Here is a 12,478-nt window from a genome sequence, read left to right on the forward strand (position 1 = left end):
ACATTACGATATGTTTATCCCATTTTACATTGCTTTGAAGAAGAATTCCTAAAAACTTAACAGAATTAATAATCTCATGAGCATATGGCCTCAAACAAAATTCCAAATTTTGAGTTTTCTGTTCAGACAAAGTGAATTTGCAGCTGACCAGTCCTTAACAGTATCATTAACCTTGATTAGAACATTTTTTGCAAATAAGACATCATTACATTGAATTTGAACAGCCAAATCATCAGCAAACAAAAAAGATTTAACATGGTCATTATTAACAGCAACAGATAGGTCATTCACATTTATAATAAAAAAGACAGGACCCATAATTGAGCCCTGTGGGACACCAGTTCTTACATCTAAATAATGGGGAAAACAGCCATTATAATACACTGCTTGTAGTCTCTCGGTAAAGTAAGATTTCACAAAAATCAATGGCTAAGTCGTCAAAACCGTAAAATTTAAGTTTGTGCAACAAAACAACATGTGAGATAGTGTCAAAAGCTTTTGTCATATCATAGAAGCTACCAAACACAGTGTTCTTACCATCCAGCCCATAGATACATCTTTTAACAAATTCAGAGATGGCCATATTGGTACCTCTTTTAGGCCTAAAGCCATATTGACAGTCAGTAAATAGAAAGTTATTTTCAAAGTGTGATACAATTTGGCTATTTAGAATTATCTCAAAAACCTTGGATATGACAGGTATAATCGACACAGGTCGATAATTGTTATAATCAGACATGGAACCTTTTTTATGGAGAGGTATGACTTTAACTAGTTTTAAACAATGAGGAAAAACACCAGATTCAATACAAGTATTAAATAAATAGGCCAAAACTTCAGACACATAGGGCGCAAAAACTAGAATTAAGGTAATACGCATCAAGACTCTTACTACAACTCAAAGAGTTAATAGCATTATAAACCTGCTCAACACTAATACATTTGCGACGATGAGTAAACGAACCAAAAGAAGAAATAGTTATTTCAATGAAGAAGATAAGTATGAAACTAAAGAAGACGCATTACAATCAAAGATAGAGAAGTTCAAATGTCAAAGCTATGATGAGTGTAGTAGGTGGGATGATTATGAAGCACATTTTCTATTGTTATGCAAGGTAAAAGGATTGGGAGAAGATTCTCAGAGAGCAGAGGATGCTCGAAGGGATCCTTTGCTTGCCTATGTGGGCCCTGCACCATTAAGAAAAGTTTCAAACTTTCTGCTGCCTTTAAAAGTACATCAGGCTACGTGGGCAGAACTAGTTAATGGGTTCAGGTCAGTATACAAAGCTAAAACTATATTTTCAGCTAGAATGGAATTTGAAAAAAGTATCAGAGAAAATAGTGAAAGCCTTTCAGAATTTGTAATACGTTTGAAAAATTTTGCAAAACTAATACCGTTATCATCATAGGCTACTACTACATGATGTTTTTAGAACAGAAGAATGTGGATAAAAACATTAAACAACTCATTAAACAGCATAAAATCATAGTACTCAAGTCTTTAAGGTAATAAAAACAGTTGTAAAAAAAGATAAAGATAACAACTATGTTCTTCTATTCTTTCTTTGGTTTCTCTTCATCCACAAGTTCTCATGGTTACTAATCACCCAACCACAAACTGTTGTAGTGTTGTGACATAGCAGACAGATGTGTAAGGAGCAGACGATTGTCAGTCTGTCAGTGTCAGTGCAAGATTGTCAGTCTGTCAGTGTCAGTGCAAGATTGTCAGTCTGTCAATGCAAGCAGCTTTAACACCTTGAAGCTATTGATATATTGCTCTGTCTTGCTTCCATTTTGTTTTTGTCAAATGAACTGTGATGTTTCAAACACAATAATGGGGGAACCTTCTGCATATAAAAATGGCCAGAAATAGTTAAATCTATAGTCAATTTCTAAATATTAGACTGAAAAAAACACAATTTATAAATTTTTTGGGGATTTTTGAGGTTATGTAACTTAAATTTAAGATGCAACTATTGTCACAATTGACCTCCCCCAAATCAAGGTTCTCCTGTACACGTACACTACTGTTGCAACAATATCCTACAAAATATTAACTTAAATTATAAGATAAAGTAGGCACTGATGAAAATCTGTATAAACGTGTAAACCTACATTTATTCGAACTAGTTCGCGAACCAGCATGATCCGACTATGGGAACGGGGTTTTATAGGGGTAAAAATGGGTTTTTCCATTTTTGACCCAAAAAACAAAAAAATTTGCAATTTCTTACTAAACCATTTTGTAGAGCTTAAAAAAAGAAATAATTTAGTATCCTGAAGCGCTGTTGTATGCCTAACGGTTACGGAGAAAATTAAAAAAAGTGTAATTTAAAATTCCCATGTTATTCTTATGGAGAAAATGAAAATTGTTGTAGCTTACTTGTTTATGGATATATGTTGATAAAATTTGGCAAATTTATTTATTTCATCCTATGCTATTGACGTATAGTCAAAAAACACTTTTTACCTTCCCCAGCAAACCTAAGCACTCGTTAAATCTAATCACATACTCTAATATGAGCAATGTTTGCTCTGCAAGCCCTTTTCGCGGCGCTGTTCAATGGGGCAACATAGCTACTGAAGCCTGAGCTGAGGTAGGGCGGACCCTTAACATGATCTTTGTGCCTATAGTTTTACACCTTCAGGAGATGTAACTATAATGTTTAAATAATATTGTTAGGTTCTTGTTTACAATAATGTTGAACTGCTTAACATGTTCTTTGTTCCTGAAGTTCTACACCTTCAGGAGATTAACTATAATGTAACTTATGTAAATTGTATAGGTGTTGTTAGTCAAATTTTAATTGTTTAGTTTGTAAAACTTCAAAAACTGGAATTTGTGTAAAATTGAGATTTAAATCCCATATTTGATAAATCACTAAACCTTTAAAACACATCTTTCAAAATTATACTTACAGGAACAACAGAGTCACTTCTCGGGCAAATACCAATTTGCGTACACAATTTTTTTCCATCGAGCTCCTCAGTCAAGAAGGAATAAGCAACTGGGTAGTATGTTTCCACTAAACTGACACACTGAAACAAAGGAACACAGTGTTTTGGGTGAAAGATATTCTCAATTCCTAAACTTTATGAAAACCTTTCTTTGGGGTATTGAAAATTGAAACTCGGAAATGTTTGTAAAACTCAGTGGGTTAAGGGGATCCAGGCTTCAGACATAAATTTTTTAGGTTTATTAGTTTTTAATAGTGATGTGTTGGTTCCAAAAGACGGTTCTCGAATTCAACAGTTCTTGGTGAAATAACCGGGACTGAGAACCGTTGGAAAATTGTTGGTTCTCAGGTCCAACCGTTACATCACTTTACATATTTTTTAGTTTTTATAAAGATTTGTTGTATATTGTTGTTTAAATGTTAATTATCACCCTCTAATACCATATAATAGTAAAATATATAACTCAAAAATGCTGTTGTTATTCAATTCAATTCAAATTCTCTTTATTCATTTGCAGTACAAATTTTTATACAATGAATAGTGTCAAATAAATATAAAGATGAATTATGCCTTACTTATAGCTAAAACAATCATTATCTTTATAAAACAAATGCTAAGCCTAAGAAGAATAAACAAAACAAAATTAAATGAAATCATCTTTCTAAACTAAACTGTCAATAAGTGATGATTAATAATATAGACCTTCTCACAGGGTGTCTAGTTTATATCCACTTTAAAATTCCAGACTAATTTCCAGACTTTTCAAGACTAATTCCAGATTTTTTAAGACTAGTTTTTTTTCAACAAATAGTGAGTGTCAAAACCAAAATGTACCAATTCTCGTTTCTTGATAATGACAACAATTTTTACTTATAGTTTAACCAAATTTTCTGAATAATTTGGTTGTAATGCACACAACCTATAAAGTATTATTAAGATAATGGTTTTAAAGTAAAGACAAAATGCAGAAATGAAAAATTCTAACCAGCAAATAAGGGTTTTTGAAATCTTCAGCGGACGTTTATTTCCTTCCCTATTATTGGTACAGGATTTTTCCTGTCCAAAAAAGAGTTTGATTTAAGTCTTGAATATTGCGGTTACCAAAAAAGACAAACAAATTCAATTTTTACCGTTTTTTGCCGTTTGTGGCACTGATCTCTAAAAACCAATAATGGGTAAAACTTTACAGGTAGAAAAAATGTTGTGACTAAATAACGTCATATCAGGTGTAATTTTACTGTAAAACATTAGTCTCATTATAAAATCCTTGCAGTTATTGAAACAGACTATCACTCACTGCATTTCAAAAATTGTGTAGAGTTTTAAGGCCAGAATTGGTAATTAGTAGAAAAGCAGTTTAGCTTAAAAAATCCTAAATTTTTGATATGCAAAGAGCAATATTGCTACCAAGCACAATATTGTGACAATATTGGTCCCAGCGCAATGGTCGAAATGACTCGTGGTCACAACGCGATTGTGATCGCTGAAATGACTTGCGGTCACCGCACGATCGTGAAAATGACTCGCGGTCACGGCGCATTCGTCGAAATGACTTCACCTCCTGCGTTCCCGAAACTATCGTAAACATCTCTCGCTATATCCGCGTCATCTTCACTCGCAAAGTGGCAAAATTGCTGACGATCGGATAAAATCCCGTCCCGAAAAATTTCCAAGTAAAATTTAATCCTGTCCTGAAAATCGGGAAATTTTTTTCCCAAAAATTTCCTATAATTTTGGGATCCGTCTAACCCTATTCTGCAGTGTCAGCTCAACAAGGGATGGGTCGATTCAGATTCTCGATACCGTGATACCTTCTATACCAGTGGTACCGAAGAATCGCCGATACTTAATACTTTGCTTGTATTGTACTCGATACCGATTCTGAAAAGTGAGGTTAATTGTGATGCTAAACTCAACTGAAGTTGAAGGTTGTAATGAGTGGTACATAATTAGTCAACATTAGCAGGTTTGAGCAAACACTAATGTTCTAACTAAACGTATGAATTAAAAACTAGGGGAAGAATATGGTTGTAATTATAGGAATAGATCATTTTGGAACTGACAAATTTATTGGTGGACCAGTATCGCAGGGAACTGTGAATGTTGTTGAAAAAAAAAACTAATCAGATTGCTACATAACTTATTTTTTTATTCAGAAACAACCAAAAAAACATTTCTTAAATTTAAAAAAATTTTAATTTTGGCCAATTTTTTACTTTCTGAATCCTGGATCCCCTTAACATTCATGGTTGGTGAACACACTAACCTCCTTTTTATAGGCTTTAGTCTGTCCACAGATTCCCAGAAGGACTTGCTCAAACTCCTTCTCAGTCGTGTTGGCAATGAGAATGTCTCGCAAGTGCTGTACCAGCTGTTCACAGAACTCACAAGTCAAATCCTCATTCAGCTTGGTCACTGGCTGGATCTCCACTTGCTGCCAAACACACAAATCTTAATTTTTCTTTGGTATTATAGTAGAGAGTACCTAATGATTATGGTTCAAATCCACATTAGCAACTATTGAGGCCAAAATTTTCTGACATATAACACTGATGCTGTTAGTCTAATTGGCATCATGCACACTTTTTAAGAACACGTATAAACCTAGTTAAATTAAAGAGATGAAAACCACTTCATATTTTTACACAACCCTTTTTGGATTGAAAAATTCCCAATTATTAATACAATAAACGTATACACTAAAATAATTTCACTTATATGAATTTGCAGAATCCCTTCAATATGAAATCTATATATTAATTATATCGTTTATATTCATCAATCTGTCTCCTCAGTTTTTTGTGAATGTTTTATTGAAGGTTGTGACACTGTACTAATTTCTTGTAGTTTATCAAGAGTTAATTTTTATATTCTAGGCTTATACCGTTGGCATTCATCTAACTCAAGGGATGTTATTCAGGAGCTATCTCAAACGTTATCTAGTATAAAATGCCATGATATTATATGCTTGGGCAATTTTAATATAAATGTCAAGCTGGATAATTTTGAAGCCGATTTTTATCTAGACAGTGTTTCAAACCTGGGTTTTGAACAATTAATTGATATTGATACACGGGTTCAAGCTAATTCTTCTTCACTTATAGATCACATATTATTTAGGTCCAGATTATACAATGCAACCAAAATATCTGTAATAGAATCAAATATAACTGATCATCGCACAATAGCTTGTCTAGTTAATTATGATTTATGTATTAAATATGTGAATAATATTTCAAGCTTTTATGTAGATATTATAATGAATTAAAAACTAAAATTGTTAAAACTACTTGGAATGATGTGTTTGAAACATTAGATGTTAATTATGCTTATGATCTGTTTTATGCCAAACTTTTAACTTTGATTGATAGCTGTACAATTTCTCGAATTAAGCATTTAAAAAATAAAAAAAATTCTAAAATCTTGGATGAATGCAGGTTTGCTCAAGGCTTTTACTGTTAGAGATAAATTATACAAGTTACACAAAAAATATCCATCCCCAAAAAATATAGATAAATTTGTTAGTTATCAGAACAAAATAAGAGATTGGATTAAGGTTGCTAAGTTTACATATTACAGTAAATTGTTTCAAGATAATTTTAAGGATAGTAGGAAGCAATGGCGAATAATAAACAGTATTATAAAAGGTCAAGGTTCAAAACATTCTGATATATTGCTTAAGAAGGAGGGTTCTCTTATTAGTAGTGATAGAGATGTAGCCAATATTTTTAATGAATATTTCATTCAAGTTCCTGAAAAAGTTGCTGCCTCATGTCAAGATCCCTCTCCTTAGTGTCAGTTAGTCTATTCCCAATTTTTTAAGACAGTGAATAGCTTAAATTCCATGCTTTTTAGTCCCATCACTGAGCATGAAGTTGCAAAATTAATTAGTACTCTTTCCCCTCACAAAAGTACAGGTGATGAGTTCCTTTCTGCAGCTATTATTCGAAATATATGTGACGAGATCACTCCAGTTTTAACAGAATTGTTCAATTTAAGTATTGCTAGCGGTTGTTTCCCTGACATCTTAAAAATTGCCACAGTAGTTCCCATATTTAAGAAAGGATATAAGTGTAACGAAGAGAACTACCGTCCAATATCACTGCTTCCTGTGCTTTCAAAATTACTAGAAAAATTAGTTAAAAATAGACTCACTGGATTTTTAGATAACAATAGATTTTTTTCGCCAAATCAGTTTGGTTTTGGAGAAGGCCTTAGTACTGAGTTAGCACTTCAACACTTTTTGACAAATATTTACGGAAACTTAAATAGCATAACTCATAATAAAACAGCTGGTTTGTTCTTAGATATTAGCCTAGTAAGGTATTTGATACTATCGATTATGTTTTGCTCTTGAAAAAACTTGAATCAGCAGGGATAAGAGGTGTACCACTTTCATGGTTTAGGTCATATCTTTCTGGGAGGAGGCAGTTAGTTAAAATTAAGAAGAGCAAAAGTAGTATCCAAAGTACAGTATTAACTTCGGTGTTCCCCAAGGATCAGTCCTTGGTCCTATTTTATTTTTAATTTTTGTCAACGACTTGTGCAGTGGTCTTTTGAATGGGCGCCTAACAGCGTTTGCTGATGATACAGCATTGTCATACTGTGCAAGCACTTTAGATGAGCCACATAATGCAGGATGATCTTCATAAAATATCACTTTGGTTCAGTTGCAACAAACTTCGTTTAAATGTTTCTAAAACAATCTTTATTAATTTTTCTTTATCCCAGTCAAATGTTTTTAATGTACCTTTAATTTCCCATAAAACAGATTGTAATAAAACTAGTTGCTTATGTGATTCTATAAAACAATGTAATGTTACCAAATATCTAGGTGTACTTTTGGATAAAAATCTATCATGGAAGATGCATGTAAATAATTTAAAGAATTCATTACGTTACTCACTTAGATATTTTTTTCACCTCAAATATTGCTGTCCTCTTCCCATCTTAAAACAGGTTTACCACTCTTTAATAAATTCTAAACTTGAATATGGAATTTCTTTGTATGGAGGTGCCTATGTGTCAAATTTAAAATCTTTAATAACTTTACAGAAGAAATTTGTCAGATTAATATGTAATGTAAATTTTTATTCTCATTCTCTACCTTTATTTGTAAGTCATAATATCCTTCCCTTCAGATATTTATATATTTTTAAAGTATTGACTATATTTTTCAAATTAAGTGGTAATGCAGGACCAACAGTTGATAACATTCACAATTATTTAACCAGACAAACTGCACATAACATTCTACGTTTACCCAAACCAAACTGTACCCTGTTTAAGAAGTGTTTTATTTATTTATCAATTAAAATTTTTAATGTCATTCCTGTTTTAAAGCAGAGTAGGTCATTTAGTGTTTTTAAGAAAACTTTGAAATAGTGGCTTTTAACCAAGTCATATGATGAAATAGAACAGTTGTATTCTTAATAATATTGGTAAGTAATGTCTAGCTCTAAGTATTTACTTTATCTTTGTGAGTATCTGTATTTCAGAGTCTGGGTTTTCATTGTTTCCTTCAATTTCTTAAAATGTTCTCATTATTATAGTTACATACTTTTCGTTTTACTTCCTAGATATTGGTGAATTTTGTTTTCTTTGTTGTCTTTTCCACAAAAGTTATTGGACTAAAGGTAAATTTAAATTATAATTCATTTTGTTACCCTTTTCAGAGAAATTTTTGTTATTGTTAAGTATTAGTTGAGACTCCCGCCCACACACAGAAGTTTTAATCTTCTTTGGGTGTGTATATTTCTACGCAAGTTAAAGTAAACTTTTATTTAATTAATTAACAATAAGATTTGATTACATTGTAAAATAATTTGTTTTTATAGATCTTTGTAATTTTATTGTGTTACTTGTGGAGAAATAAAGATTTATTATTATTATTATTATTATTATTATTACGTAAGTCAATTCTTTGTGTCAAAATTGTGGGCGACTGAGAAGTCGTAGAACGACGGGAGAGGGCTCAAATCAAAGGTCTCGATCGGCCCCGTGACAGCGGGAAAAATAGTGAAATTCCCAAAATGTTAACACAAAATTAGATATAACGTAAAATTGTCTCCATAACAATAGCATTAAAAGCCATTTACTACTGTTTTTTGTTTACACCAATACAGCTTATAACGGGTCCAATAAATAATTAAATAGATAATAATAAATAGTAATAATTGAGTATAAACAAATGATTAATTATCGGATCGGTACAGTAATTAAACAAATTATCAATATTAAATTCAATAATACTCTTCAGTTAGGTAACATGGATAAATTAGAGTCAAATGGTAAAAAAAAGATTAATTGTAATATGTTCTAAGATGGCAAGATGAGAGCCCTGTTTGTCGTTGACGAAGACGAAGGGCGGGACTAGACACAAATTGGTATTCTGTGCATCCAGTTGGAGTGGGTTAAGAACTACTGTAACATTTTTAAGCTCAAAAACAGAAATTTTCTATTTTCATGGTGTTGGCAGTTCTTAGTTGAGCAACCGACGCACACGCTTGATGATGAAGCAAGGCTTCTACACTTCTTTACTAGGCTTTATACAGTAAACATCTAAATTAACACCCTTACCAAAAATCACTTTTATATAGTCAACCAGTTACCATGTTGATGTTAATACACACAGTTTAATCGGGTTACATAAAGTCAGAAGTTTTATTTTTTCGTGAAGATAGTCGTGGGTCTATGCATTTTTTTCAAGTAACTAAAACGCTCGAGGAGAAGATCGTCTAGGAGGATGACGCCATCACACCTGCATCGGACGGCACACCAACCTAGACTTGGACCTCGGACCTATCTACAGGCTGTGAAGTGAACATCTCATTTCAGCTCTAACCCTAAGCTAAGTGTTTATGCTTAAACTTAGTGGTTATGGCTACTTAAGTTAATACTATCCAGTCCTAGAGATCTACCTATAGCCTAAAATAAATGTATTTCCTGCAATGTAAATCAACTTAACTTCACTTTTAACAACCAAACTCTAAGGATTGATTTTCTTTTGTATAACTTATTCTGAAATGTAAATTTAAAACACCTGCCCTAGTCTAAATTAATAAAACAATGTTTTTGTGTTCTGAGAATTCTTCTTTGTTTATTGAAATGACATAAGCCCCACCAAACCACACAATTAACCTGAGATAAGAGGAAGGCTCTACTAGCAAATTAAGTAAACTAAACAAGTTATGTAACTAGTGTGATTGACTTTGTGTGTAGGCCTAACACTAGTCAACAATTAATATAAAGAAAAAAAGCGTAGCATTACAAGCTGATCGTGATTTTCATTAAGCCAGTAAGCAATATTACATTTGGATTACTCATTTGCCAGTCAATTCTGCAATGTACTGTATACTATATAAAATCAGGGATAATGGCACCATAACCAGTCGCAAAATAGTTAGTAATCAGGCGTTGATTAGGCCCTTTTTTATAGAATATGTAAAGTCAATCGCGAATCGCACCTTTAGGAGGAATACCACCATATAAACTTACACTAGGCTAATAGTAGTTTTTTTTAAATGTTGATCAGAAACAACTCTATGGTTAAATTTGGTCAATAGGATGCCTTTGTTTTACACTAATTTTTTTACCCTTTATAAAAGGAGTATAAACTTAGAAATAATACCTAGGTTGGGGTGCTAATTTAGTGGTTGTAAGCTTATCTCAACACACCGTTATTTGTCTTTTCATATTTGACAAAGACTATTTCCAATATTTCAATCAGGGATGCCTTTTTATCACTAACCCAAAGACTAAAGCTACCTTAGTAAACCAATATTTATTCACAAACATATTTGCTGCCTTTAGCAGAGTTAAACCTCTGGAGTCATTGAAATTATTTATTTAAAATAAAATCAAGCAACAAAAGCAACAAAAGCAAACAAAGACAAACAACAAACAGTTTTTTACACAAAAGATATGTGTACGTACAGGGATATCTCTCCTGACATATAGATAATTTGATTCTTAGATTGTTTAAATATTAGAATAATTTGTTTTACATTTGAGCTTTTTAGGGACTTATGTCCCTACAAGCCACTAGATAACATTAATAACGAAAGAAATACTTACAAATGTGTAGTGAGTAAACAAATAACTTCAGTTTTGTTTCAGCAAATTTCCCATATAGGGAATAAGCTACCTATTACCATAGTACTCATGGTAAGACCAGGACCCGGGATCAATTTACTTTTTCGTTTTGAGGTCCCTAAAGGCCAAAAACACAATCCGTTCAAATTCATATATATATACATATGCAAAGTAGCCCTCATTGGTGTATATAATAACAAAATATATATATATATATATATATATATATATACAGGGTGATTTGTACTCAGTGTGACAAAATTTTTTTGGTGTAAGTACAAAGTAAATGAAGTGTGATGATGCATATCAAATGTTCCAAGTCTCAAAATTAGCTTCCAAAAAAATTATTTTTTTTTTTTTTTAAATAACCATGTTTTTAAACTTAATACAGCAATTTCTCATTTTTACCTGTATATGGATTTGAGTAGATAATGTAATTTTCGTGTTCTACATTAAATTTTGAACAAGAATAATATAAAATGACGGAGGATCAGTTGTAAAAACTCCATAGTAAATAGATTCAAAGATAAAAATTAAGATGTTTGATAAAAATTTAAAAAACAATGGTCTATTGCATTTTTCACACCCTGTATACAAGAAAGTGTCGGACTATGTTAAAAACTGCGCCATTTTATAAGCTTTCCAACCATATGCTACACTATTGAGGTTTAGATATGTTTTTGTTTGTTATAGTGGTTTGAATACCAGAAAACAGGGAAATTGTTTACTGTTTTACTGTTCAAGCTGAAACAAAAATACAACATTTGCTTAATACATGCCGACTTTCTATGTTTTAAATGTTAAAGACACCATGCTTTGCAGTCTTCAAACCATTAAAGCGTACATTAGCAGACATAAAACTCAATAGTGTAGCATATGGTTGGAAAGCTTATAAAATGGTGCAGTTTTTAACATAGTCCGACACTTTCATACAGGGTGTGAAAAATGCATTAGACCATTGTTTTTTTAATTTTTATCAAACATCTTAATTTTTATCTTTGAAACTATTTACTATGGAGTTTTTACAACTGATCCTCCGTCATTTTATATTATTCTTGTTCAAAATTTAATGTAGAACACGAAAATTACATTATCTACTCAAATCCATATACAGGTAATTGAGAAATCGCTGTATTAAGTTTAAAAACATGGTTATTTTTGAAAAACATAAAATAATTTTTTTGGAAGCTAATTTTGAGACTTGGAACATTTGATATGCATCATCACACTTCATTTACTTTGTACTTACACAAAAAAATTTTTGTCACACTGAGTACAAATCACCCTGTATATATATATATATATATACTAGTGCACCTGTTGCTCGGAAATTTTAAAGTATTACAGGCGTTATTTCAAGATGAGCAACAGTCATAATTTCTGATGACTTAAAAGAGTCAACTAAAAGATAATGTCATCAATCACT

At 31.9% G+C, this 12,478-nt stretch overlaps 1 protein-coding gene across 3 annotated transcripts in view; it reads right to left on the reverse strand.

Annotated features, from left to right (window-relative positions):
- The window catches only part of LOC128983566 (prosaposin), a 207,501-nt gene that overhangs the window by 116,609 nt on the left and 78,414 nt on the right, over positions 1-12,478 (reverse strand). For all 3 annotated transcript variants that reach the window (XM_054402884.1, XM_054402883.1, XM_054402885.1), the window contains exons 7-8: positions 5,225-5,392; positions 2,920-3,039 (exon numbers count right to left, since the gene is read on the reverse strand). In XM_054402884.1, coding sequence (XP_054258859.1) covers positions 2,920-3,039; positions 5,225-5,392 — 288 coding nt within the window. The remainder of the gene's footprint in view (positions 1-2,919; positions 3,040-5,224; positions 5,393-12,478) is intronic.

Source organism: Macrosteles quadrilineatus, unplaced genomic scaffold (assembly GCF_028750875.1).
Source record: "Macrosteles quadrilineatus isolate MER2022 unplaced genomic scaffold, UCM_ALF_1.0 Scaffold_1__1_contigs__length_201487025, whole genome shotgun sequence".
In the NCBI taxonomy this organism is placed as follows: domain Eukaryota; kingdom Metazoa; phylum Arthropoda; class Insecta; order Hemiptera; family Cicadellidae; genus Macrosteles; species Macrosteles quadrilineatus.